This window comes from Juglans microcarpa x Juglans regia, chromosome 7S (assembly GCF_004785595.1).
Source record: "Juglans microcarpa x Juglans regia isolate MS1-56 chromosome 7S, Jm3101_v1.0, whole genome shotgun sequence".
Lineage (NCBI taxonomy): Eukaryota > Viridiplantae > Streptophyta > Magnoliopsida > Fagales > Juglandaceae > Juglans > Juglans microcarpa x Juglans regia.
The window spans coordinates 3,120,049-3,148,009 of record NC_054607.1 but is presented as its reverse complement, the minus strand read 5'-3'; the positions used below and the strand labels follow the sequence as shown (position 1 = coordinate 3,148,009).

General features: G+C 31.7%; 1 protein-coding gene across 1 annotated transcript; it reads right to left on the bottom strand.

Annotated features, from left to right (window-relative positions):
- Positions 1 to 1,839: 1,839 nt before the first annotated feature.
- Positions 1,840 to 26,628, bottom strand: LOC121241459. Its single transcript, XM_041139242.1, has 5 exons — positions 26,584 to 26,628; positions 26,020 to 26,450; positions 5,597 to 5,769; positions 2,295 to 2,302; positions 1,840 to 2,054 (listed from the first exon to the last, which is right to left on the bottom strand). Exons 2-5 carry the CDS (start codon positions 26,428 to 26,430, stop codon positions 1,840 to 1,842), a joined length of 807 nt encoding a protein of 268 aa, XP_040995176.1. The 5' UTR covers positions 26,431 to 26,450; positions 26,584 to 26,628.
- Between the last annotated feature and the right edge of the window lie 1,333 nt (positions 26,629 to 27,961).

Below are 27,961 nucleotides of genomic sequence, written 5' to 3'. Positions count from 1 at the left end.
CATAGATCATTTCAAAGCCCGTCTTGTTGTAAAAGGGTACAATCAAAGACCCGGGATTGATTATACGGAGACTTTTAGTCCCGTTGTAAAACCAGCCACTATTAGATCTGTCTTTACTATTGCTGTTATGCAAGGCTGGGTTTTAAGGCAAATGGATGTTAATAATGCATTTTTGCATGGCGACACTACTGAAGATGTGTATATGAGTCAACCTCCAGGGTTCAAGGATCCTTCCAAACCAAATCATGTGTGCAAATTGCGTAAAGCAATTTATGGCCTTAAGCAGGCCCCTCGGGCTTGGTACGCTACTCTCAGGGATGCTCTTCTTCAGCTTGGTTTCCATAACTCCAAGGCTGATTCGTCCCTTTTTATTTATCACAGTGGCTCCATTATATGCTATTTTCTGGTATATGTAGATGACCTTGTTCTTACAGGCAATGATTCCAGCTTTGTAAAATCTATCATTAAACAGCTTGGTGCTAGATTTTCTTTGAAAGATATGGGATCTCTTCACTATTTTCTGGGGGTGGAAGTTATCCCAACACATGCAGGTCTGTTTTTGTCCCAACATAAGTATATACGTGACTTGCTGTCCAAAACCAACATGGTTGGTGCTAAGGATGTGTCAACTCCTTTATCTACAAGTACTTCTTTAAAATTGATTGATGGTTCAGCTTCTTTTGATAGTACTGAATTTAGATGAGTTAATAGAAGTCTTCAATACCTTTCACTTACTCGTCCCGATATATCTTTTGCTGTTAATAAGTTGTCTCAATTTATGCACAACCCCACCATTACACACTGGACAGCAGCAAAACATTTACTTAGATATCTGAAGCAAACCATCTTCCATGGTATTCAACTCAAAAAGAACACTCATTGGCATCTCATCACATATTCCGATGCCGATTGGGCTGGAAATGTCGATGATCGATCTTCTACTTCAGCTTACATCAGTTTTCTTGGCACCAATCCCATCTCTTGGAGTTCAAAGAAACAAAGGGCTGTTGCACGCTCATCTACGGAAGCTGAATACCGATCCTTAGCAAATGCAGCCTCGGAAACAATGTGGTTACTTGGACTTCTCAATGAACTCGGTTTTCCTCTCAAAGATCCCCCTTCCTTGTTATGTGACAACATTGGTGCAACTCATCTCAGCTTTAATCCAGTCAATCATTCTCGCATGAAGCACATTCAAATATACCTCCATTTTGTCCGTGACTTGGTTCAAAAAGGGACTCTCCTTGTCAAACATGTTCACACTCAGGATCAGCTTGCGGACTTGCTGACCAAACCATTGTCTAGGCAGTGCACTGAACTTCTTCGATCCAAGATTAGCCTTGCCGATGGAAGCCCCATCTTGCGGGAGCGTATTAAGGAAGATTGCAACAATCTCTCCAATAAAAGTGAATCAAGATCAAATCACCAAAGTCAGCAGAATCAGTTTCAAGCTCCTGTATAGCAATATAGCCGTTTCAATTCAATGTAAATATTTTTCATTTATTGTACATTTATTCTCGCATAACTCTAGTTTCCTTTTGTATGTAATTACCTAAAGTAAGCTACTGCACTTGTATAAATTTGTTTCATAAGTCAATAAGAATTGAGCGTGTTTTTTCCATTGAATCTGTGTGGTTAAAATCTTATAGTGTCAAACTTGGGTAATGGCAGATTAAATCCAAAGCAGCAAGATCTGTTGACAGTTGCGTTGTGCGAGAGACGTAGGTACAAGAATAATATCAAAAGAGGAATTAATAATTAAATTATAATGCCAAGATTTCAAAGGATCGGAAATAACGGACAATAATATTAACTGGATAGTAAGAAAAACAAAGAGTACTACGTTGTTACCCAAATTTTTGGAATATATTGCACGGGTAAAAAGCGTAGCTCCTCTGCAAGCACCAGATCATTCAGCGAAGCGAGAGGATACAAATAGCGCGCCAGTTCCGATCTACCATACACAAGAGCCTTCATTAGAGCTGTGGAACCGTCATAATCTGCAATTCCCAAGTCTTCTTGCGACTTTAGCTCTGGATCCACCAACTTCCGGACTTTATGAGCATGTCCAAAAGATAGGCCGAGATCGGATTAACCTTTTTGCCGGCCGCTGATCTTATTTTTCATGCATTTTCCCATCTTCTAAGTATGTTTGTAATATTGAGGAAAAAATAAAGAAAATGTTTACAAGTGACGTTTTTTTATTCTTTATTAGCCAAGATCAACGCCGCCATGGAATTGTTTACGTTCCAGAAAAATAAAATTTGCAGTTCCATCGACCTCCTAGGAATTACACGCAGACCTGTTAAATGACATCGATCGCAATAAAAAGAAGAGTTTTATTCTTGGAACATCCCGTCCTTGAGTTGATAACTTTACCCTATTTTATCGTGTAGAAGAAGCCATTCAATTACATGGCATGTGCACAAACTAGGGAAGCTACATGTTTAAGAGTTTTATTAAACCCTGTGTCTCATACACCCATATCCTAATAGATTTAGACTAGTTCAAATATTATCACTTAATTAATAAGTCACAGTATGACAAGATTACTTATAGATTTCATGATGGCCAGAGGTCTATAAATAGCACTGAGGGAATAAAGGGTTTTCACATACAATATTATTGTGCTTCTAGCCATCAGGAGACACTCAGAGTTAAAGTTGCAAGAGTGATCATTATCTCATAGTCAGGTCATATTTTTTATCAAATTTTTATAGAGGGATGTACGTTTTCTGACAATTATCATTTATCATCGTGAATCATAGAAAATCAAATATCCAAATATTAATGTTTCATATTCAAATATTTAACATATGGTATTAGAGTTTCAAGTTATAGATATTCTATGATCTCCATAAATTATACTAATTTTGATTTCGATATTCATGACTGTGTTAATTTTTGAATAGTAACCTCGCTTGCTTATATATTATTTTGATACAGGCAGAAACTAGAAAGACATTACATGATTATAGTTTGGGTACGAGAGGAAAAGTGGAAAGTTTAGATTTTATGTTATTTGAGGAGGGAGAAGATGATTTGAAGGGTCCTGGGTCATTGGTATCGGGTGGGCTTTCAAACCCACTTATAATGTGCTGCTGGGCTTTTGTTCTGGGCTGAAGATGTAGTCCAAGTCCAAGGAGACCTTGTTCCAAGTATTGAGTGGCCCAACAATTACAACAGTGGGCTGAAGTTGGCCTAGTCCGAATTGATTAGTTAAGAAAAAAAATGATCGAATCACTAATTCCAAATCCATGGACCGACCCGGATATTGAACTGGGTTGCGCAATGTGTTTGTGTTGACCGACCAGATCCGGTTTCCACCTGGATCCAATCAAATTATAATATTATTTTTATAATATTTTTTCAAAATAATAATAACAATAATAATAATTCTTTCTTTCCCCTCTCTCAAAGCACGTAATTTATTATTTAATAAATATATGAATTATGGCTATAAGTTATACAATACTTAATTATTGTTTCCTATGAATTTTATTGTATGATAAGCCATATAAATGTATGAGTTATTTGCACTTGAATAATGGCTATATGTTATAAAGTTCTTAATTATTATTTCCTATTGAGTTTTATTGTATGGTAAGCCGTATAAATGCATGAATTATTTAATGTTGATTTGTTTGCTCTTGTTTAAATTATTGTTTTGCCATATATAATTATTTATCTCATATGGGGTAAATGGTTTGCACCAAAATTAAGGAAAATATTCATTGCCCAAAGATATAAGATTTTTCTTAATTTTCAATAAAAAAATCATTAAACTCCATAGTAAAGATGGGTATGATGGAGTGAACAATTTTTTGTGTCAAGATCTACTCTCAAATGAGGATTTTGATGACCCTACTAGTTTATCTATTAAAGTAAAGTTGGAGTGAACAATCTGTGTACCAAAATCAACCCTCAAAGGAGGATTTTGATGATACTACTAGTTCATCCATCAAAGTAAAGTTAGAGTGAATAATTTGTATGCTAGAGTTTACTCTCAAATAAAAATTCTGGTAATACAGATAGTTCATCCACACAATTTAAAATTGGAGAGAACATTTTGTATGTATGTTTATTCCTAAAGGAGAATTATGATAATATAGTTAGTTCATCCACACAATTTAAAATTGAAAGGAAACATTTTGTGTATTGGGATTCACTCCCAAGGGAGGGATATTGATGACATTATTAATTCATTCATAATGGTTTAAATTATGTTATTGTTTATGAGTGTCGAACACAAAGTATTAATGTGATTAAAATGGTTTTCTTATAAAAAATAGACTCTAGCTTAGAGAAACATGAACATATCAAATTTACACTAAGAGTTTTAGACTCTAGTTTATTTGTTTTAAGTCAAATATCAATTATTATTAAGAATAGTGATAAGGGTAAGAAAAGTACAATGTTTAAGAAATTGAATTAATTACTACATAATGGTTTACTCTAGGGACATAATTATTTCATTAAAGTAATAAGATATGAACAAGTTAGTAGCATGGCTGTTAGCTAAATACAAATTTATTTTGCTAATTTGTATGGAAAAAAAAATTGTATCTTTTGAAAAATGAAGGCAATGATGGTCAAAAAAGTGTAAGGGATGTGTCAGTTGAATTTTGAAATAAATAAGGACGTATGGAGGTTTAAGTGTCCTAAACATAAGACTTGATTCAGAGGCAAGGGTAAACTTTTCTTTCTGTATAAGTTTTGAATCAATCTTATAAATGTTTATGTTTATTTTATTTGCATGAGTTTCAAATCAAGCTCTATAAATGTTTATACTTATTTTTTTTTTTTTTTTTGTGGTTAAACTTGAGTACAAATGTTTATGTTTCAATTTATTTCAAAATGTCATTTATGTTGGCTCCATTTTTCCTTCGATTAAAAATATATTTGTCATGCCTTCATGACAATGTTTTTGTTAAAAAAATTTTCACTTATGAGGCATGTACTGGAACCAAATGAAAAATTATCTATAAAAGTCCTTTACAATTTGTGGCATAAAATTTGAAACATAATTTGTGGCTTAAAGTCTTGGAGAATATCACCAAAGAAAAGTTGTAAAGATTAGTAAATAAAGGATTTTCACCGTTTAGATTTTCTAATATCAAAATGTGTGTTAATTTGATTTGTATAAAATCAACATATAAAGAAAGGATATCCCAAAAAGTATGGAGGTTCTTGAAATAATGCATATAGACACCTATATACATTTTTTTTTCTATAATGTTTAATAGATAGAAGTATTTCATTACCATCATAAATGATTTTTATGGTATAAATAGTCAATATAAAATAAGATTCTACAATTCAAATGAAATGAAGTTGGATCGTATAACAGTTAATAGGTATATTATTAATTACTCAGGTAGATTCAAATAGTTTAGGGTATATTGTTTCTATTTATAGTTTGAATTTAGAGAAAATTGAAATATCAAATTCCTTAACGTTGGCAAAATTAATGGGAGCATAGAAACTAAAGATGTGATTATCGTGAAATGCATTATTATATTTCAAAAACTCCCGTAGTTTCTTTTTTCTCATTATTTCAAATTTTCAATGGTATGTTTCATTTTTATTTTCAAACATAATGGTAACAATCAGAGCACCCACCACTGTACATGACAATGCTGTGTCCTTCATCCATTTTTCTCCCTTTTCCATCATATCCTCGTGATTCTTTGTAAACAATTGTCGCGGAGTTAAACCATCTTTATTAGTATTTTCTTTAATATTGGGATTGACAATTCTCTCCACCTCCTGCATTTGTTAAAAAAATGCTTCCAAAATCAATAACTTAACTGTGGGTAATATCGAAAAGACCAAAAACCTAACCTTACACAAAATAATATAATTTTTAGATTATTTAATATATTCAATATCAAAATCAAATACATTTAAAATAGTTTACCATCTGGCAAAAATATACTTATAAGCAATGTTTTCAACATTTTTTTTAAACCATATTTAGTACTTTTACAATCAATACTTAATACAAATACTTTATTTAACAAATCACTTTAAAATTTAGAAATACATAGTAAGATAAAATATCTTTCTTAATAGTACTATAATTAAGCTGTACATTATTCCAGACTCAATAATGAAATTCATACTAATTTTATTAAACAGATTAAGACACATGTTAAAACTTTTCCATGTCTTGGTATTCCTACTTTTGCTTCTTTCAAAATTGTTAAAACAAATGCATCGGACATTGGTGATGGTAGCATTCTGAAATAAACTGTTTCACCATACTCATTCAAACAAATTGTTCGTTTCTATTATGGAGTTTGGAATAATGCACAGCTTAATTATAGTACTATTAATATTGAAATTTTATCTATAGTACTATATATTTCTAAATTTTAAAGTGATTTGTCAAATAAAATATTCTTATTAGGCATTGATTGTAAAAGTGCTCAATATATTTTAAGCAAAATAAGTTGTACTAAAACTGCGTCTAAATTGGTTTGATCTATCATATATATATATATATATATATATATATGAAAAGTCATTATTTTGTAGTTTTCATGTACGAACGCATAATATTTCCATCCTAAGCAGAATGCCAGATATTAAAATTTAGAACTTATTAACTGATGTCAATGGTACTATACTATTTTGTTATAGGCCGATTGAAATGCCACATTATTGATGCTTCAGGATACTATCACTACAACACAATTGCTTTTTAGTGACGGTTAGAAAATTGTGACAGTCCCTAGACCGTCACTAAAAGGCATTTTCTGTGATAGTTTCTGGAAACCGTCACTAAAGATAGAATAAGATTTTTTTACGTTCCAACTTATGGGAAATATGCGTTCGAACGTTACATATACGTTCGAACTTTATGTCTGTTTACGTTTGAAAGTAAAATTTTTTGGCGCAACCGTTCGAATGTTATTAATTTTACGTTCGAACGTAAAATGTTTGCACCAATGTTCGAACGTTAAGTAATAACATTCGAACGTTCATTGTAAATTTAAATTAAATGACTTTAATTTAAAAATTATGTGGTTTTTATTGTGCATAATTTGTGAACAAGTCTAAAAAATTGAATTGTATATATTTATATATACACACTTTGTAATATATAAATATATATTATTGATTTATATATATTTGAAATGCAGTGATTTAGTATTAAAGTTGAAAAATATAACATCAAAGAAGATTAAAAATTGAAATTAAAAAACGATAGAAATATTCAATAATATTTTTCGTTACAAATATTAAAAATAAAATACAAAATTTGATAGAATGTAGTAAACAACAGTCAGATGATAACGTTATCCGCAAAAGTCGAACTCCGTACCTCCTCAGTCAAGGTATCAACCTTGTCGTTGAGGATAGTTACACGATGGGTGAGTTCGGCAACAGACGCCGATATAGCCTCGAGCGATCGATCGATCTTATGATCGATATGCGCAGTCAGCTGTGAGATGACCGCATCAACCCAAGCAGGCCGCACATCTCCTGCAGATGTACTCGGCGTATGCTGACTACTACTCCCGACATGACCTGGCTCAGGCTGCGTCGGAGGAACTAGATCCTCTACAGGGGGTGGCTGACGTCCCCTCGCCTGTCTAATGCTACGTCGATGCGTGGTCATATCGAGGGGGCTCATCTGATCTTTGACCCGCTCCTCTGACTGGGTCGGCACTCCCCGTGCAAGTAATAGTCGGCTGATGAGGACACCATATGGGAGATTATCCGTGGAGACGATGCTCGCCTCGTAACGGATCCTCTGAAAGATGTGCAATGGCAAATCTATAGGATCTCCACGTGCCACTCGTATAAAAAATTGTGCCCGAAGCCGACTAAATGTGGTTTTATGAGCCACAGGATCGACATTTGTTGCAACAATAAGGTGCAACATGCGGAAGAAATGCAGCAGATGGTTCTGGTTGAAGGCGTTCTTCCGCTCGATCTGCATGCGATCCCTCCCGGTGAGGATGTAGAAATCCTCGTCTCGGTCATCATCCCGAGCCTCGACGCCAGTATCCTCAGCCTCTAACTGGCTTGCATCTCTGGCTGATGCTGGCTCACATCCCCGGCCAGTAGATGATGTAGAAGTGCCTACATCCTCACGGGGTGTCGAGTGTGCAAATGTCTCCACTCCTCGATGAATCCCAAGGTGCTCGCCGTTGACATCTGCTGATACCTCAATGGAAATACTGCGTACAGTCACGGTGTGAGAGGATGCATCCTGAGGCATGTCACACATCCCCATATAGAATTCTTGAACCATTGAGGGGTATACCTTCCCCTCAATGTGCAGATATTTCCCCAGCCTCTACTGAGGAAAACATCTCTCAGGTTCGTCTGCTGCCAACAGAGTTCGTCGAACTCATTAATTAAGACCTCTCGCTCTACCATAACAGTACGAGCTTCGATACGGGCAGTGTCCGACGTGGCTCCTTCCCTCCCTCGTTTCCTAGTATGCAGTGGAAGAGCCATATCCTGAAAATAGAAAAGGAAAAAAAAATTATTTACAATAATGCATTTTTTTGTATTAATTTTAAGATGCTCTGCCGTAACGTTCTAACGTTTTATCTTTAACGTTCGAACGTTAAAGATAAAACGTTTGGACGTTTATTTATACGTTCGCACGTAAAATAATGTCAATATATTTACATTCGAACGTAAAACAAATACGTTCGAATGTAACAATGTACGTTCGAACATAAGCAGTAAATAAATATTGGCTGACGTACGTTCGGACGTTAAAACAAATACGTTCGAACGTATTTGTTTTACGTGTGAACATAAATATGAACGTCCGAACGTCGAAGCATGAATAATGTAGAAAATCATTACGTTCGGATGTTATAATTAAACGTTCGAACGTGGAAGCCGTAACGGCTCTGTAATTTAAACGTCATACGTTCGAACGTCTTGGTGAAACGTTCGAACGTTTCGACGCAGAATGGCTGAGTCGACTCAGCCATTATTGAAATCTCAAAAATTTCTCTACACGGTTCTAAATACCAAAATGTCACCGTGGAAATGAAGTATACACTTCAAGAAACATTTCTACGGTGACTATTCGGCCAATGACTAGCCGTGGTGGCCGGAAAATGACAACGAATATCCGGCAACCACTTATCCGGTTTTAAACAAAACTCAATCCAAATCTCAATAAAATACATGTTACTTGAATAAAAGATGAATGCCTACCTTTAGTGACGGTTGTGGCGGAGTTGACGGCGGCGGTGAAGGAGGCGTGGCGGCGTGCAATGGAGTAGACGATGATACGTATTGGAAATGTCGTTTCGACGTTCGGTTTTGGCCTTATATACACAGAACGTTCGAACGTACTTATTATTACGTTCAAACGTTTTTCAATTTAATATTATATTATAAATGTTTATGTTATATATTAGGATGTTACATAATATTATTGACAATTAGATTATTGGTTTTTTTTGTAAGTGCTTGTTATATTTCTAAAGTTTAGCAATATGTTTATACGTGTTGTTGTGATTTTATGCTTACTCTTGAAATAATTGTGATTATTGTTTGTGAATTTTGTGAATAGTTTATGAGCTTATGGTGTTTATTAATGATTTAATAAGTAGTATATAGTTATAGATATATAAAATGTAGTATATATATTATAGTATAAGTTAGTATATAATAAAGAATTTAATAAGTAACAATTTAATATATATTATTGATTTATATATATGGTATAATTTATATATTATATACATTTATGTTCTCATTTAAAGTATTATGCTATCATACTATACAATGTAGTATATAGTTATAAATATATATAAAAAATGTAGTATATATATTATATTATAAGTTAGTATATAATAAAGAATTTAATAAGTAACAATTTAATATATATTATTGATTTATATATATAGTATAATTTATATATTATATACATTTATGTTCTCATTTAAAATATTATGCTATCATACTATACAATGTAGTATATAGTTATAGATATATAAAATATAGTATACATATTATAGTATAAGTTAGTATATAATAAAGAATTTAATAAGTAACAATTTAATATATATTATTGATTTATATATATGGTATAATTTATATATTATATACATTTATGTTCTCATTTAAAATATTATGTTATCATACTATACAATGTAGTATATAGTTATAAATATATATATATATAATGTAGTATATATATTATATTATAAGTTAGTATATAATAAAGAATTTAATAAGTAACAATTTAATATATATTATTGATTTATATATATGGTATAATTTATATATTATATACATTTATGTTCTCATTTAAAATATTATGCTATCATACTATACAATGTAGTATATAGTTATAGATATATAAAATGTAGTATATATATTATACTATAAGTTAGTATATAATAAAGAATTTAATAAGTAACAATTTAATATATATTATTGATTTATATATATGGTATAATTTATATATTATATACATTTATGTTCTCATTTAAAGTATTATGCTATCATACTATACAATGTAGTATATAGTTATAGATATATAAAATATAGTATACATATTATAGTATAAGTTAGTATATAATAAAGAATTTAATAAGTAACAATTTAATATATATTATTGATTTATATATATGGTATAATTTATATATTATATACATTTATGTTCTCATTTAAAATATTATACTATCATACTATGCAATGTAGTATATAGTTATAAATATATATATATAATGTAGTATATATATTATATTATAAGTTAGTATATAATAAAGAATTTAATAAGTAACAATTTAATATATATTATTGATTTATATATATGATATAATTTATATATTATATACATTTATGTTCTCATTTAAAGTATTATGCTATCATACTATACAATGTCGTATATAGTTATAGATATATAAAATATAGTATACATATTATTGTATAAGTTAGTATATAATAAAGAATTTAATAAGTAACAATTAAATATATATTATTGATTTATATATATGGTATAATTTATATATTATATACATTTATGTTCTCATTTAAAATATTATGCTATCATACTACACAATGTAGTATATAGTTATAGATATATAAAATGTAGTATATATATTATACTATAAGTTAGTATATAATAAAGAATTTAATAAGTAACAATTTAATATATATTATTGATTTATATATATGGTATAATTTATATATTATATACATTTATGTTCTCATTTAAAGTATTATGCTATCATACTATACAATGTAGTATATAGTTATAGATATATAAAATATAGTATACATATTATAGTATAAGTTAGTATATAATAAAGAATTTAATAAGTAACAATTTAATATATATTATTGATTTATATATATGGTATAATTTATATATTATATACATTTATGTTCTCATTTAAAATATTATGCTATCATACTATGCAATGTAGTATATAGTTATAAATATATATATATAATGTAGTATATATATTATATTATAAGTTAGTATATAATAAAGAATTTAATAAGTAACAATTAAATATATATTATTGATTTATATATATGGTATAATTTATATATTATATACATTTATGTTCTCATTTAAAGTATTATGCTATCATACTATACAATGTCGTATATAGTTATAGATATATAAAATATAGTATACATATTATAGTATAAGTTAGTATATAATAAAGAATTTAATAAGTAACAATTTAATATATATTATTGATTTATATATATGGTATAATTTATATATTATATACATTTATGTTCTCATTTAAAATATTATGCTATCATACTATACAATGTAGTATATAGTTATAGATATATAAAATGTAGTATATATATTATACTATAAGTTAGTATATAATAAAGAATTTAATAAGTAACAATTTAATATATATTATTGATTTATATATATGGTATAATTTATATATTATATACATTTATGTTCTCATTTAAAGTATTATGCTATCATACTATACAATGTAGTATATAGTTATAGATATATAAAATATAGTATACATATTATAGTATAAGTTAGTATATAATAAAGAATTTAATAAGTAACAATTTAATATATATTATTGATTTATATATATGGTATAATTTATATATTATATACATTTATGTTCTCATTTAAAATATTATGCTATCATACTATACAATGTAGTATATAGTTATAGATATATAAAATGTAGTATATATATTATACTATAAGTTAGTATATAATAAAGAATTTAATAAGTAACAATTTAATATATATTATTGATATATATATATGGTATAATTTATATATTATATACATTTATGTTCTCATTTAAAATATTATGCTATCATACTATGCAATGTAGTATATAGTTATAAATATATATATAATGTAGTATATATATTATATTATAAGTTAGTATATAATAAAGAATTTAATAAGTAACAATTTAATATATATTATTGATATATATATATGGTATATTTATATATTATATACATTTATGTTCTCATTTAAAGTATTATGCTATCATACTATACAATGTCGTATATAGTTATAGATATATAAAATATAGTATACATATTATAGTATAAGTTAGTATATAATAAAGAATTTAATAAGTAACAATTTAATATATATTATTGATTTATATATATGGTATAATTTATATATTATATACATTTATGTTCTCATTTAAAATATTATGCTATCATACTATACAATGTAGTATATAGTTATAGATATATAAAATGTAGTATATATATTATACTATAAGTTAGTATATAATAAAGAATTTAATAAGTAACAATTTAATATATATTATTGATTTATATATATGGTATAATTTATATATTATATACATTTATGTTCTCATTTAAAGTATTATGCTATCATACTATACAATGTAGTATATAGTTATAAATATATATATAAAATGTAGTATATATATTATATTATAAGTTAGTATAGTAGGAATCGTACGTTCGAACGTTTCAAGTTAACGTTCGAACGTTAAACTAAGAGCAGGAAATTTCCCGCTCGATTAAGGTATCTGTGTGATTATTAAGACGTTTGGACGTTTATACTATACGTTCGAACGTTATTTGATGAAAATCACTAGAAAATTATGTACATCCGAACACTAAATATGTTAACGTTCGAACGTTAGTTAAATTAGTGCGGGAAATTTCCCGCTCAAATATGGTAACACTTTGATGAAATGTACGTTCGGACGTTTAAGTTAAATGTTCGAACGTTTATCTGTAAATTTACGAACGTTCGAACGAAAAATTGTGATACATTCGAACATATATGAGGAAAGTGCGGGAACTTTCCCGCTAGATTTTATGTTATAAATAAGAAGGGTACGTTCAAACGTGTACTGTAAACGTCCGAACGTTATGGGCGGGAATAATTTTAGAATATAACGTTCGGACGTACAACTTAAACGTTCGAACGTTTAAACTAATAATTTGCGGTATTAATCAGTACGCGCACGGGAGGAAGCGGATCATTTCTTCTTCTCCCGTGCGCGCAACAGAGAGAGAGAGAGAGAGAGAGTGGGGTGTTAGAGTGAGAGAGAGTTGAGTTTTGGTAAGAAAAAATTTTTATTTCTTGTCTTTATTTAAATTTTATGATATTTATACAATGTGTTTTTGTTATAGAATATTTCTAATAAGTTAGTGTTGTATTTTTTTGAAGGATTGCTTGTTTTGGGAAGTTGGAAGATTTTGATTTGTAAGAGGATATTGTGAGTGCTAGGTATATTTCTAAACTTTATCAATATGTTATTGTGATTTTATGTTTACTTTTGAAATATTGTGATTATTGTTTGTATAGTTTGTAAATAGTTTGTGAGTTATTGTAAATATGTTATGATATGAATTTGAAATATTGTGTTTATTATTAGAAATATATTTTCATTAGGCTTTGTTAATACATGTTTATTGCTTACTCAACTTTAGAAATATGTTAATACATGTGGCATGTTATTTTGTGAATATATTGTTAGTTATTATGAATATGTTGTGATATGGACTTGAAATATTTAAATTATTATTTGTGAATGACGTTTGAATATGTTTATATTGTTACAAATATATTATAAGCTAGTATAGTAGGAATCGTACGTTCGAACGTTTCAAGTTAACGTTCGAACGTTAAACTAAGAGCGGGAAATTTCCCGCTCGATTAAGGTATCTGTGTGATTATTCAGACGTTCGGACGTTTATACTATACGTTCGAACGTTATTTGATGAAAATCACCAGAAAATTATGTACATCCGAACACCAAATATGTTAACGTTCGAACGTTAGTTAAATTAGTGCGGGAAATTTCTCGCTCAAATATGGTAACACTTTGATGAAATGTACGTTCGGACGTTTAAGTTAAATGTTCGAACGTTTATCTGTAAATTTACGAAAGTTCGAACGAAAAATTGTGATACATTCGAACATATATGAGGAAAGTGCGGGAACTTTCCCGCTAGATTTTATGTTATAAATAAGAAGGGTACGTTCGAACGTGTACTGTAAACGTCCGAACGTTATGGGCGGGAATAATTTTAGAATATAACGTTCGGACGTACAACTTAAACGTTCGAACGTTTAAACTAATAATTTTAGAACTTAATCAGTACGCGCACGGGAGGAAACGGATCATTTCTTCTTCTCCCGTGCATGCAATAGAGAGAGAGAGAGAGAGAGAGAGAGAGAGAGGGTGTTAGAGTGAGAGAGAGTTGAGTTAGAATGTTAGAGAGAGTTGAGTTTTGGTAAGAAAAAATTTTTATTTCTTATCTTTATTTGAATTTTATGATATTTATACAATGTATTTTTGTGATATGGATTTGCAAAATTGTGATAATAATATTTCAAATTAAGTAATAACAAATAAAAGTAACTCTTTAAGAATTATAATAATTAAAATTATTGTATAACCATTGAAATTTAAGAATGATAATTAAATATTTATAATAATATTTGAAATTAAGTAATAACAAATAAAACTAACTCTTTAAGAATTATAATATTTAAAATTATATTATACTTCTTTTACAATTTAAGTATAACAATTAAAATTATATTTTAAGAATGATAATAATTAAAATTATAATATAACCTTTAAAATACTCTTCAATAAAAAAGTTTTGAAACTACTAAATAAGTAGGGTTTGAATATGTAAATATACTTATTTATTATAAACTAAAGAGAAAGGAAATAAGGATCAAATAGATTCTTATATAAAAATTATATACTTATTGTCTATATAAGTAAATAACTCACTCAATTAAGCATAACAATTAAGATTATAATTGTGGAATGATAATAATTAAAATTATATAATAACCTTTAAAATTATATATAACAATTATAATCTCTAAATTTTGGTCTAATTGCTTGACTGTCACAGTCTCTTCGGCCTTGAGAGTTGTCAAGGTCGGACAGTTTGTGACGGTTAAGTAATTAGACTAAAATTTAAACATTTCTTCAAGATCATTCTCCCTCGTTGTGTACAAGACACGAAACGTAGGGTCACATAATCTTCCATCCCTCTTTAGTTTAACAATATGGAGATATTGTTGTATGATTTTTTGCTAGATGCGTGTGACATTGCATAAATACCCTTAGACCCGTTTGGGAATCAGTGTACATTTATGTGTCCACTGATTCCTGAATTGTCCAGTGTGGACAGTTTGAGATTATATTATCTGTATTGTACATTTTTGTTACTCGCTACTTTCCACGTTTAATATGAAGTTTCGGTGTCTTCTTCTACTGTTCTTCTGGTATACTGTTCATAGGGTCACAATCCCGATATTTGAACATGTATACTTGGAGAATTATGGGGAGATGCTGCCGAAATTTCTACTAACGTAGAAATTAGTAGAGTGACGAGATTTGTGCAATATGGAGAATATAATCTCGAATGGGATAGGTCCAACTACCTTATCAAAAAAGTAATGAGAATTGGAGCATGACATGCATGTGAATTTTCAATGTACGTGTTATTAATATATAGATGTTTTTAGAAATGGACAAAAATTGGATGCGTCTGGACGATAGACTTGGAAAGGATTACGTACCCTATGCATGTGGAGTAAGAACTTTCATTGATTTTGCACGGGCTTCTACTGATAGTCGTGGTTACATTAAGTGTCCATGTCGAGGGTGTAAAAATTTGTGTGCGATAGGATTGGATGAAGTAGAGCGTCATATATTTGTGAACGGTATGGATCTGGGGTATACGCGATGGGTACTGCATGGTGAGCCGTATGAAGGGTCAGCAGATGTATTGGTCGATCATCACAATTATTTGCGGCACATGGATGATGATTATGAGCATGATGAGATGGAGGAGATGTTGGGTGACATTGGAGCTGGGATGTTTATGGATGAGGTTAATGACAATGCCTCAACTGGTAGATCAGAGACTGATTGTGAAAATTTCCCTTCACTGTGGGAAGATGCAAAGCGCGAGCTTTACCCAGGTTGTACAAAACATTCCAAAATGCCGTTTATTGTGCGGTTGCTTCACATTAAATCATTGTGTGGGATGTCGACGAAAGCAATAAACATGGTATTGGACTTATTTAACGAAGTGCTTCCCGAAGGGTCTGCATTGCCTAAGAACTTTTATGAAGCGAAGCAGTTGAGAAAGAGATTAGGATTTGAGTACAAGTCCACACATGCATGCAAGAATGATTGTGTATTGTTCTGGAAGGAGAACGAGGAGAAACAAGCATGTCCTGTATGTGGAGAGTCGAGGTGGAAAGGTAAGAAAAACGTCCCGGTTAAGGTGTTGCGGTATTTTCTCTTGAAACTTAGGTTGCAAAGACTATATATGTGTAAGAAAACAGCTCATGATATGAGGTGGCACGAGGAGAAAAGAGTTAAGAATGACGGGTATATGAGGCATCTAGCTGATTCACTTGCATGGCAGTCTTTCGATAATCAGTATCCAGAGTTCGGGTTAGAAGCTCGGAACGTGCGCCTGGGACTCACAACCGATGGATTCAACCCTTTTGGGAATATGAGTACAAGTTATAGTATTTGGCCCGTGGTATTGATTCCGTACAATCTTCCACCATGGAGGTGCATGAAGGCGCCAAACTTTTTGTTAACTTTACTCATCCCTGGCCCTAGATCACCTGGGAATGATATTGACGTATTCATGCAGCCGTTGATTGAAGAGCTGAAAGAGTTATGGGAAACAGGGTTAAAACTTATGATGCATCTAAGTCGACATCTTTTCAGATGCATGCTGCGGTAATGTGGACCATAAATGATTTTCCGGCGTATGGGAATCTTTTCGGCTGGAGTACGAAAGGGAAGTTAGCGTGTCCGACGTGTAATAAAGAAACTGCTAGTGAGTGGCTAAAATTTTCTCAGAAGTTGTGTTTCATGGGTCATCGATGTTATTTACCAGCAAATCATGCATGGAGAAGAGAATGTGCCAAGTTTGATAGGAGAGTAGAGGATAGGATTGCACCAAAAGAGTTGTCTGGAGAAGAGATAGTGGAACAACTGCAACATGTTAGAGCGAACAATTTTGGCAAAGGTCGGGGAAAGAACAAGAGAAAACGAGCCGTACCAGAATTGAATTGAACAAAGCATAGTATTTTTTTTGACTTGCCGTATTGGTCGTCATGCAAGTTGCGACATAGTTTGGATGTAATGCACATAGAGAAGAATATTTGTGATAATATACTGGGTACATTGATGAGTATTAACAAAAAGACGAAAGACACGATCAAGACGAGGAAAGATCTTGAGAGAATGAGAATTAAACATAATCTGCATTTGCGGGTGGAAGGCAACAGGGTGGTCATGCCGCATGCATGTTTTACGATGACGAGGGAGGAGAGGATGGATTTCTGCAAATGGTTGCAAGGTGTGAAGTTGCCAGATGGTTATGCTTCAAATATTGGTAGATGCGTGAGTCCTGATGATTGGAAAATCAATAGATTGAAAAGTCATGATTGTCACGTATTTTTACAGAAGTTATTACCTGTGGGAATTCGTGGGAAGCTTACATCTAATGTACGTGTGGCCATATCTGAACTATGTATGTTTTTCAAGGATTTGTGCGCTCGGGTAGTAAATCGAGATGTGTTGTCGAAATTGGAAGAAGACATTGCTACTATACTATGTAAATTCGAGCAGATCTTTCCACCATCATTTTTTGATGTCATGGTTCATTTAGCAATACATTTACCGCGAGAGGTACTTCTGGGTGGACTGGTGCAGTTCCGTTGGATGTATCCAGTTGAAAGATATTTGGGTCGATTGAAGCGCACTGTTGGGAATAAAGCCAAAGCTGAGGGTTCAATAGCAGAGGCCTATATACACGATGAATGGTTAACATTTTGCTCTCTATATCTTCGTGGTGTTGAGACACGATTTAATCGTCAAGAGCGAAATGCTGATCTTGCTACTCCGCCTCCTCGTGAGCTATCAGTGTTTTCCCAGAATGTACGACCCTTGGGTGCACAAACAGGTTAAGATTTAATTGATGGAGAGTTGGGTAAAGTTCGGTGGTATGTGCTAAATAACTGCCGAGAGATTGATGATTATCTTAGCTATGTCATTTCATTTCTTTGAATAATTATAGTTTTCTTTAAATTAATTAGAATTGTTGTGCTCAAAATATACTTCTTTTGCAACATGTTATAACAGTGACCACATGGACAAACTTAGGACGGAAGGCGTAGAAAATATAGAGGCAAGACACGAGGAAGAATTTCCCGGATGGTTTGAAGAACGTGTATGAACTAAAATTATATATATGTTATATTGTGAAATTTTTAACTCTGGATAATGAAATAATAAATATATACTATTTCAATTTATAGATTTTGGAACAACGTGCTCGTGATACCAGATCAATTTCATCTGAATTGTATGCATTGGCCCGTGGTCCCTCAAATAGAGCACTTCGATATACTGCATGCACGGTTCGAGGTTATAGATTCCATACTTTGGACCGTGAACGTAATAGAAAGACTCAAAATTGTGGTGTGTTGGTCGAGGGGAGTCATGGAACATATGATATTGACTATTATGGTGTCATACGTGATATTATCGGATTGAAATATCTGGGTGGGTCTGTAACATATGTCTTTAAATGTGATTGGTGGGATCTAGGCGGTGGTCGGGTTTCGATACATAGGGATAATCACTTTACGAGTGTCAATACTGCATCTAAATGGTACGAAGATGATCCATTCGCATTGGCTTGTCAAGCTACCCAAGTCTATTACTTGATTGATCCAATAAAAAGTGCTGATGAAGATAGTAGGGAGATAACTTGGCGAGTCGTACAAAAATTTGTTCCTCGAAATATATATGAAGCAGGAACGAGTGCAGATTACGAGAATAGTGGAGATGAAGATGACACTCCGATTGTTGAGGCATACCAGGAAGATGGAGAGGGTATTAACTTGTTTGTTGACCTCGGTGCACTCGAGTTGCTCCCCTTGTGTAGAGATGATGTCCCACCCGTACATCTCGACCCGTCTGTATTAAATGATCATTCAATTCAAGTCAGTGAGGAGGAAGAAGAAGAAGACGAGTCAGAAGATGAAGACGTATTTCTATCCGGGCAGGAGGTGGATAAAGATGATGAAGAAGAGGTGCATGATGATGATGAAGATGTTATTGATGGAGATTCTGAAACAAGCATGGAAAATTCATCTGAAGAATAAAAGTACTAAATATTTTATTCATATAGATGACTATAAAATATCTTGAATTTTCATAATTTCTTCTAATTAATTTTCTTTGATATAATTAATTATTTTCAAGAATGCCGCCAAAACGACAACGAAGAAATGTGCCTCTGCCAAGTCCAAGTCCTGAACCCGTTGAGGACTTCCCACTCGAGGAATCCGTTCCTGAAGATCAAGCTAACACAGAAGAGAACAACAGCCAGTCGACACCTACCAGTAAGGAAATATTGTCGTTGATAATTATATATATAGTTCATACTTTTTTCTCAATAACTATATAATTATAATTATAGTATATCTATTATCATGTAGTTGATGCATCTGCACGTCGCGGTCGTGGCTATACACGTGGAATCTCTCTTGAAAAAAATAGAAGGCATGGTAAACTGAAGATCACAATTCCTGATAATTCCACTGGAGGAGTAGATGATAGTGCAGCAGCGCTTTCATCCTATATTGGCACAGTAGTTCGAGCTTATGCTCCATTTTATGTGCGCTCATGGCGAGATGTTCCGAATGAGATTAAGGAGCACATTCGAAGTCGTGTGCTGGTGAGTTTACTTTTCAGTACATTTTTTTCACCTAAATTAATATATTATATTTTTTACCTGATTCCCTTATTAGGATGAATTCGACCTCGACTTTGGCCGTAGCGAGGATTTGAGAACCGTGAATGAGTTGATGGCTACACTATTTCGACGTCACAAAGGACGATGTCATGACCACTTCAAGAAGTTTGAGACGTTGGAAGAGGCTGCGCAGTCTCCTTTTCAGCAGATGAAGTTAGATGATTGGAGAAAGTGTTGTGATCTTTTCACATATCCAGATTATCAGGTATTTTACATTTATATCTTTTAATTATTTACATTCATATTCGTTTTATATATTATATGTATATATATTACAATTAACATTTTTAATATATTTTGTAGCACTTGAGTTCTACAAATGCACAGAATAGATCCGTTCTGACTGTCCACCATTGTGCCGGTTCAAGGTCATTCCACCATCTTGCTGAAAAAATGGTAATTAAAAAATTATAGAATTCATTTATTTTCCTGATATTATTTCTGATAAGTACTAATATTATCTTTTTAAAATTGCTAATATTGTCGCTTTGTTAGAAACGTGATGATCTTGAAAACTTTTCCCTCATTCATGTCTATGCTGCTGCTCACACTAATGAGCATAGTGAGTGGATGGATCCTGTCGCTACAGATAATTATGTAAGCAGTGTTAATTTTGTTAAATAAATTATTTATATAATATTTTAATAGTTTATTTCTTATTTCTATTTCTTTTAATACGTTACTAATTATTTACGATCATTACCTTTTAAATTGCAGAGCAAAATGTTGGAGATGCAGTCGGCTTCTGAGGAATCCTCTCCTAGTGACATAGACATATTCACGCAAGTGCTCGGGCCGCAGTCTAGTATGGCAAGAGGTTTGGGACGATCTATCAAGCATAAATGTTCATCCTCCTCAACCTCATCGGCTTCACAAATTAATAATCTTACGGCAGATTTAGAAGCTGCACGGCGTGAGAATGACTATATGAGGTCGAGACAGCAAGAGTTAGAGTCTCTCTTAGAACGACAGTCTTATTTAGAGACGCGTTTGCAGGACCAACAGAGAGACCAGGAGGAAAGAATACGCAGTGAAGTGCAAGAGCAAGTGCAACGGGAGATGATGGTGCAAATGGAGCGTGTTATGTCGTTGCAACAGAATCCCCGTGGGCGAGGGAAAAAGAAGAAATAAATTTTATCAATATTTCTGACTAGTTTTAATATCTAATTTTGTACTTTTATAAGACATTGTTACTTGTTAATTAGGTATGTAATATGATACAATTGGTATTATGTTTTTAAATTTTATGAAATTAGTATTTCTGATCTGTACGTTCGAATGTAAAAAAAAATCGTTCGAACGTTGGTTCACACTGTAACAAACGTTCGAACGTAAATACAATTGAATCGTTCAAACGTTAAACTATACGTTCGAACGTACTCACGCTAAAACGAACAAACCGTTCGAATGGTAAAGCGACTAACGTTCGAACAAAGAACTTGCATTCGGACGCTCCTTCGTTTACATTCGAAATAACGTCCGAACATTAAACGCGCTACGTATGAACATTTACGTTTATGTTCGAACAAATATTCGAACATTTATTGTAATTAACGTTCGGACGCATTAACATTCCGAACGTAAATATGATACGTTCGAACACGATATCCAACGAACGTCAACTTCTCTCATTCGAACGCCAATCGATCAGGTATAAAGTCCGAACGTTTGATTGTACGTCCGAACGTGATTTTCTGTGACAGTTCATAACCGTCACAAAAAAAAGAACGTTCGAACGTTGTACCGAACGGAACACTTCCAACCGTTACTAAAAATATTTTTTGTGACGGTTGAACAGTAAACCGTCACCAAATGTTTTCTGTGACGCACTTTAGGTGACGGTCATGGTGACGGTTTCAAACCGTCACCAAATATGTTTAGTGATGGTTTGCCATTTTTTTGTGACAGTTTTCTCTGTCACAAAATACACATTCTGTTGTAGTGTATATATATGACATTTTGATATAATGACTTATTAACATCAAATAAACGAGAAACTATATATATGCCATTTTGATATAATTAAAAAGTTTACTTTTAAAACTACATACTTTGAACATATTATCAAAAATTTACTTTGGATATATTATTTTTATTTCATTAAAATATTTTTGTGTGCAGAAATAATATATTTCAAATGTGTAAATTGAAAGGGATAGAAAGACTAGGAATGATTAGAAGACCAATCCTAACAAGGGAGGAGAATAGAGATCATCGTGGCGAGGGTTAACTACCGAGGGTTATCTATGAGAGGTTGGGGGTTTATGGCCATCTGGAATACCTCTACTATCGAGGATCTAGATCCTGAAGAGTTGTTTTCCTTTTAAATCTTCTGAAAGTTTGTTTCAGATAAAAGCTTTAGAGCATTTTCATCCCATTCTCTATAAAAAATTTTATAATTTAGCTAAAAAGTATGTTTTCTAAAAGTTTTTCTTAAATTTTACTCATCTTTCAAAAATCTCCTACATCTCATTCTCTATGATTTCTCTATTCTATTAAAATAATATTTTTCTATTATTTCTTTATTACTTTTTTTCTCTCATTTCCATTTACAAACTTAACTACTCAATATTTTTTTTTTATTCTGAACTATTACTCTAATAAATATTTTAAACAAAAATATAAATTATTTTTTTTTTGGGTATGATAATATTTTTAAAATTATTATTTAAAACTATAACAAATATGAGTATGAGAGAAAGTGTAGATGATTGGAAGAAGAATTTATTTATGTATTAGAATAAAATATTGATAAAAAATAGTTTAGGAGATAAATAGTGATTCCCTATATTTGGGAAACTAATGTTTCTCCTCTAAACATTTTCTCTAAAATAGAGATTGAGATGTAGGGAGTATCTTTATCAAAGCCCTAAAATAAATCGCAAATTATAGAGAAAATGGTGCTTTGGGGCATGGGATGTGGATGCTCTTAATATGCTCTTAGCCCTCACACTCCTCAAAGATCCACCAAAATCGGAAGAGTCCCTGGTTATTTGCAGAATTTTCACTATAATTCTTCTTCATCTACTCACTCTTCATCAGATCCTCTACCAGGTTCTTCTTCTTCCTTTCCTTTGACACAGACACAAACCTAATATGATATTTCACACTTTTTTTCTGTTGCTCGTCTTTCTTTTGCTCATAAATCTTTTATCTTGTCCATCACTGCTGATACTGAACCTGATTTCTATCATCAAGCAGTTAAGCATTCTCATTGGAGAGATCATATGACTATTGAGATTACAGCCCTAGAAAATAGTAATACGTGGACTGTTACTTCTCTACCTCCTGACAAAAATCCCACAAGCAGCAAATGGGTCTACAAAATTAAGTATCGTGCTGATGGTTCCATAGAACGTTACAAGGCAAGGTTGGTTGCTAAGGGTTATACCCAAAAAGAAGGGTTTGACTATTCTGAGACTTTTTATCCAGTAGCTAAAATGGCTACTATTAGAACATTACTAGCTATTGCTGTTGTCAAGGGTTGGCATCTTATCCAAGTTGATGTTAATAATGATTTCTTGTATGGGGATTTATCTGAACAAATTTATATGAAATTGCCTCCTGGTTTTAATGTTGAAGGGGGTCCAAAGTTTGTAAACTCAACAAATCTCTCTATAGTCTGAAACAAGCTTCTAGATAGTGGTTTTCTAAGTTCTCAACTTCAATTCTTGACTTGGGCTTTGTGCAATCCAAAGCTAGTTATTCTTCTTTCACCAAGACTACGGGTTCCTCTTTCATTGCACTTCTTGTTTATGTTGATGATATTCTCATAGCTAGTAATGATGTGAATTCTGTGGAGCAGTTGAAGTCCTGGCTTGATGATACGTTCAAGCTTAAGGACCTTGGTCAACTCAAATATTTCCTTGGTTTAAAAGTGGCTAGATCTCCTGCAGGTTTCTCTTTATGTCAATGTAAATATTCTTTAGAAATTCTTCAAGATGTTGGTTTCCTTGCTTCTAACTTAGCTTCTTTTCCAATGGAGAAAAATATCAAATTAAGTAAAGAAGGAGTTTTACTCCCTAATCCTACTATCTATCGTAGACTAGTTGGCGGACTTCTTTACCTAACATTGACATGACCAGATTTGTCCTATTCTGTGCATCGCCACTGTCAGTATATGGCTCAGCCCAAGCAGCCTTATCTTATAGCAACTTATAGAATTTTGCAATACATTAAGAGTACTCCTGGTCATGGTCTCTTCTTTCTAGCTGCTAACTCCTTGTCCCTTAAAGTTTTTGCTAATTCAGATTGAGCTTCCTGCCCTGACAGCTGTTGTTCTACAAGTGGTTATTGTATTTTTCTTGGAAGACCATGTTTCTTGTTCTTTAGTAGAAGCTGAATATTGTTCGATGGCATCCAATACTTTTGAAATTATCTGGTTTCTTACATTATTTTCTGACTTTGGTATATCACATCCTAACAATGCTCAATTATTTTGTGATAGTCAAGCTGCTTTGCACATTGCTGTCAATCCAGTCTTCTATGAAACGACAAAGCACATTGAACTGGACTGCCACTTCCTCTGTGAAAAAATTCAAGCTGGTGTGAACAAGACTTTTCATTTGGCTTCTCATAATCAATTTGCTGATGTGCTGACCAAACCTCTTGGTCATCAACAGTTTCAAAATTTAATCACCAAGATGGGAGTACATTCCATCTACTCTTCATCTTGAAAGGGGGTATCACATATATATATATATATATATATATATATATATTCTATCTCTTAATACACGTGTCATGTAAACTAGTGTTTATTTGTACATAGTATAAATACTTTACTTTCCTATTTTACTTGTAATGAGAGGACTATTATTGACTCAGTGAAAATTGTATATTTAGGAACTTTTCCCTTCAAACCTTCCAGACTCTTCCTAGATTGCCTATTTAGCCTCTTGGGTCATAAGGGAGTACTGTAGACTGGATGTGCTCTTGGGTTTTTTCTATGAATTCTGCTACTTACAAGTTGGTGTACGTGTAAGCATATTTTGTATTGTGTGACTCATTACAGCTATAAAAAAATTTAAAAGACCAATACCTTTTTATAATAGTTAATAGGGAAAAAATGTATTGGCCTGGTGTGTAAAGAAGAAATTTATAAGAATAAATCTTCACAACCTCTTCACACTCTACAATCTACATTTTCTTTAATTTTTATTATTTTTTTCTTTTATCAACTATTTATTATATGAATAATGAATAGAAAATTCGAAATAATTTAAAAAGAATAAACTCAAAAAAAATTGTAAAAAAAAAATTAAAAAATTTAAAATTTTAAAAAAATATAGAGTGTGGAGTGTGGTGGAGGTTGTGTAGAAAACTCAATTAATTATAAATAGTTGTTGTCTTCTTTAATAGATCATCGCTTCTTTGAAGGAGCGAATCAACTATAAGTATTAACTATATATATATATATATATATATATATATATTGTACAGTATGAATTCAACACATATATTGTTATGTCTTTCTTTTCACAAATTTGGCCAACCAAGTTAGACAAGGAGTTGGAGAACATCTTAATCCATATGGTTGGGTATGATGTGTTCTTGAAGAAAAATGGGTTGTCATGAGCATTCATGGTTTAATAGTTTTGAGTTTGTTGTGTATCTTGTTTCCGTTTTAGAATAAGAAAAACTTACTTACTAAAGAGAGGGAAAAGAAAGGATGCCGGAGAGAGAGACAGAGATGACCTTAAACCATTGTAGCTCTCTTTGCATCTGTAAAGCTGCTCCAGAGCTTCGATTAAGCCTAGTGGAATCTTCTACTATCCCTGCCATATGTAACATATTGTTATCTTCGCGATCTTTATGAGATGTCAAAGTGTGCTTCATATCAAGCTCATATATAAGGCCAAAGATCTTAGATTGTCGATACAGAACAGCAAGCATAAATATGTTCCTCGAATCTGTATCTTCCATCTCCAAAAATCTCGGATCCATGCCCACTGTTGTAGAAACAAACTCGAAAATCCCATTCTTGACAGCACGGTTGATTGCATCATAAACCCCACCTCTTGTAAGTTGTCGAGTTTGGGAGATTGTTGGTATCTCCTCACACATGCAGGAAAGAAGTTCCTTGGATTGGATATGGATCTTCTTCATTTCATATAATTGCTCGATTCCTTTGACAATTATTGAAACAATGACAACTTAATTGGATGAAACCATAACCAAAAAAAAAAAACAAAAAAAAGATTACAAAAATTTCAAACAAAAATTATCAAGATTGATTTTGATGGAGTTGAGACAGTATACCCAACAAGTTTCTGACAATTGATTTTGCTGGCACTGCAAAGTGAACAAAATCTTTTCAGTACTTATTTATGGACATCATATATAAAAGTTAGAAAAGTTATTTTGCCTTCTCAAGTGTATGCTCAAATGTACTAATTGATAAATTTTTTTTGTTTTGTTTTATTTAGTAATTAAGGAAGTAATTTTAAGTATATTGATGTATTTTTTTTATTTTTAAAACATATTTAAATATATTTAAAAAAATGTGAATAGAAAAATTAAAAAAAAAAAAAAAAGTTGCAAAAGCAACTAGTCATCGGAACTTGTTCAAATAAATTAATTTGATGCAAGTTCTGATGGCTAAAATCTCATCTAATAAGTACTTATAAGAAAATTTTCTTTCTTTTAATCTTATTTTTTAAATAAGAAAATAAATATTACTTTGTCCACACTTAAATGCTGTAAAAGTGGTTTTAATTTTCTCGCTGATATATCAGTCAGTTTTCTTCTAATTGAACTTTTTAGTTAACTTTTTGTTGAGCAAAACTGACATGCATTCGTAATTATAATACAATAAAATATAAATTATTATATGGAATATTTTCAAACTTTTCAATAAAATAAGATTTTATTTAAAATATTTAAATGCAATTTGGTGAATTTATATTTACAACAACTTAAAATGAGGCTTCAATACAGATTTTGTACCTCAATTTAGCAAGATCTTAAAAAATTATTTAAAATATAAATAATTCATTGTATTACTTATAAAAAAAATCATTGTATTAAATATTAAACTTAGTATTATATATGGAGTCTTGCACACAATGAAAATTATTTAAAATTTTATTTAATGAAATGGATTTTATTTTATTTTTTTCTAAAAAAATTTTAAAAAAAACACCTTATTTTTATTTTTAAAGTCTTACATAAAATGAGGGCATTAAGCAATGTCCTTACCATTGAGCCGGCCTTGCTGATGCATGGAGTGGAGACGGTATACCCAACAAGTTGCTTTTCACTTTCTTCTCTCTTTTTTTTTTTTTTAAATGATATTTCTCAAATATAACAAGCCAAGAATTATGGAAAGTTATAAGGTAAGGCAGAAAGATACCTGATGGCGTTGTAACTTGATGGCCGTTAATGTTCAAACGAGTTTCATAGGTGGAACGAGCCGATTGATCAATGGGTATACCTTTCAGAAAGAATGCAACAAATTAGTCCGTGACAAATTCCGGATACATCAAGTATTGTCAATCCAGGTCTTGGATGAACAATTTTGACCTTTTCATGAAATAATAATAATAGCATATATTGGCTCTGTGAAGGGAGAAAATCCCTTATGTTAGGCCGAATAATGGGCCCGGGTCACAACCCTGATATATGGCATGGGTTGAAT

Coding starts and splice junctions, on each gene's coding strand:
- LOC121241459 (XM_041139242.1), bottom strand. CDS start 26,430: ATGAAGAAGATCCATATCCAATCCAAGGAACTTCTTTCCTGCATGTGT. Junction 5,770..26,019: donor GAGAGCTACAATGGTTTAAG/GTCATCTCTGTC, acceptor TAACAAATGCAG/GAGGTGGAGAGAATTGTCAA.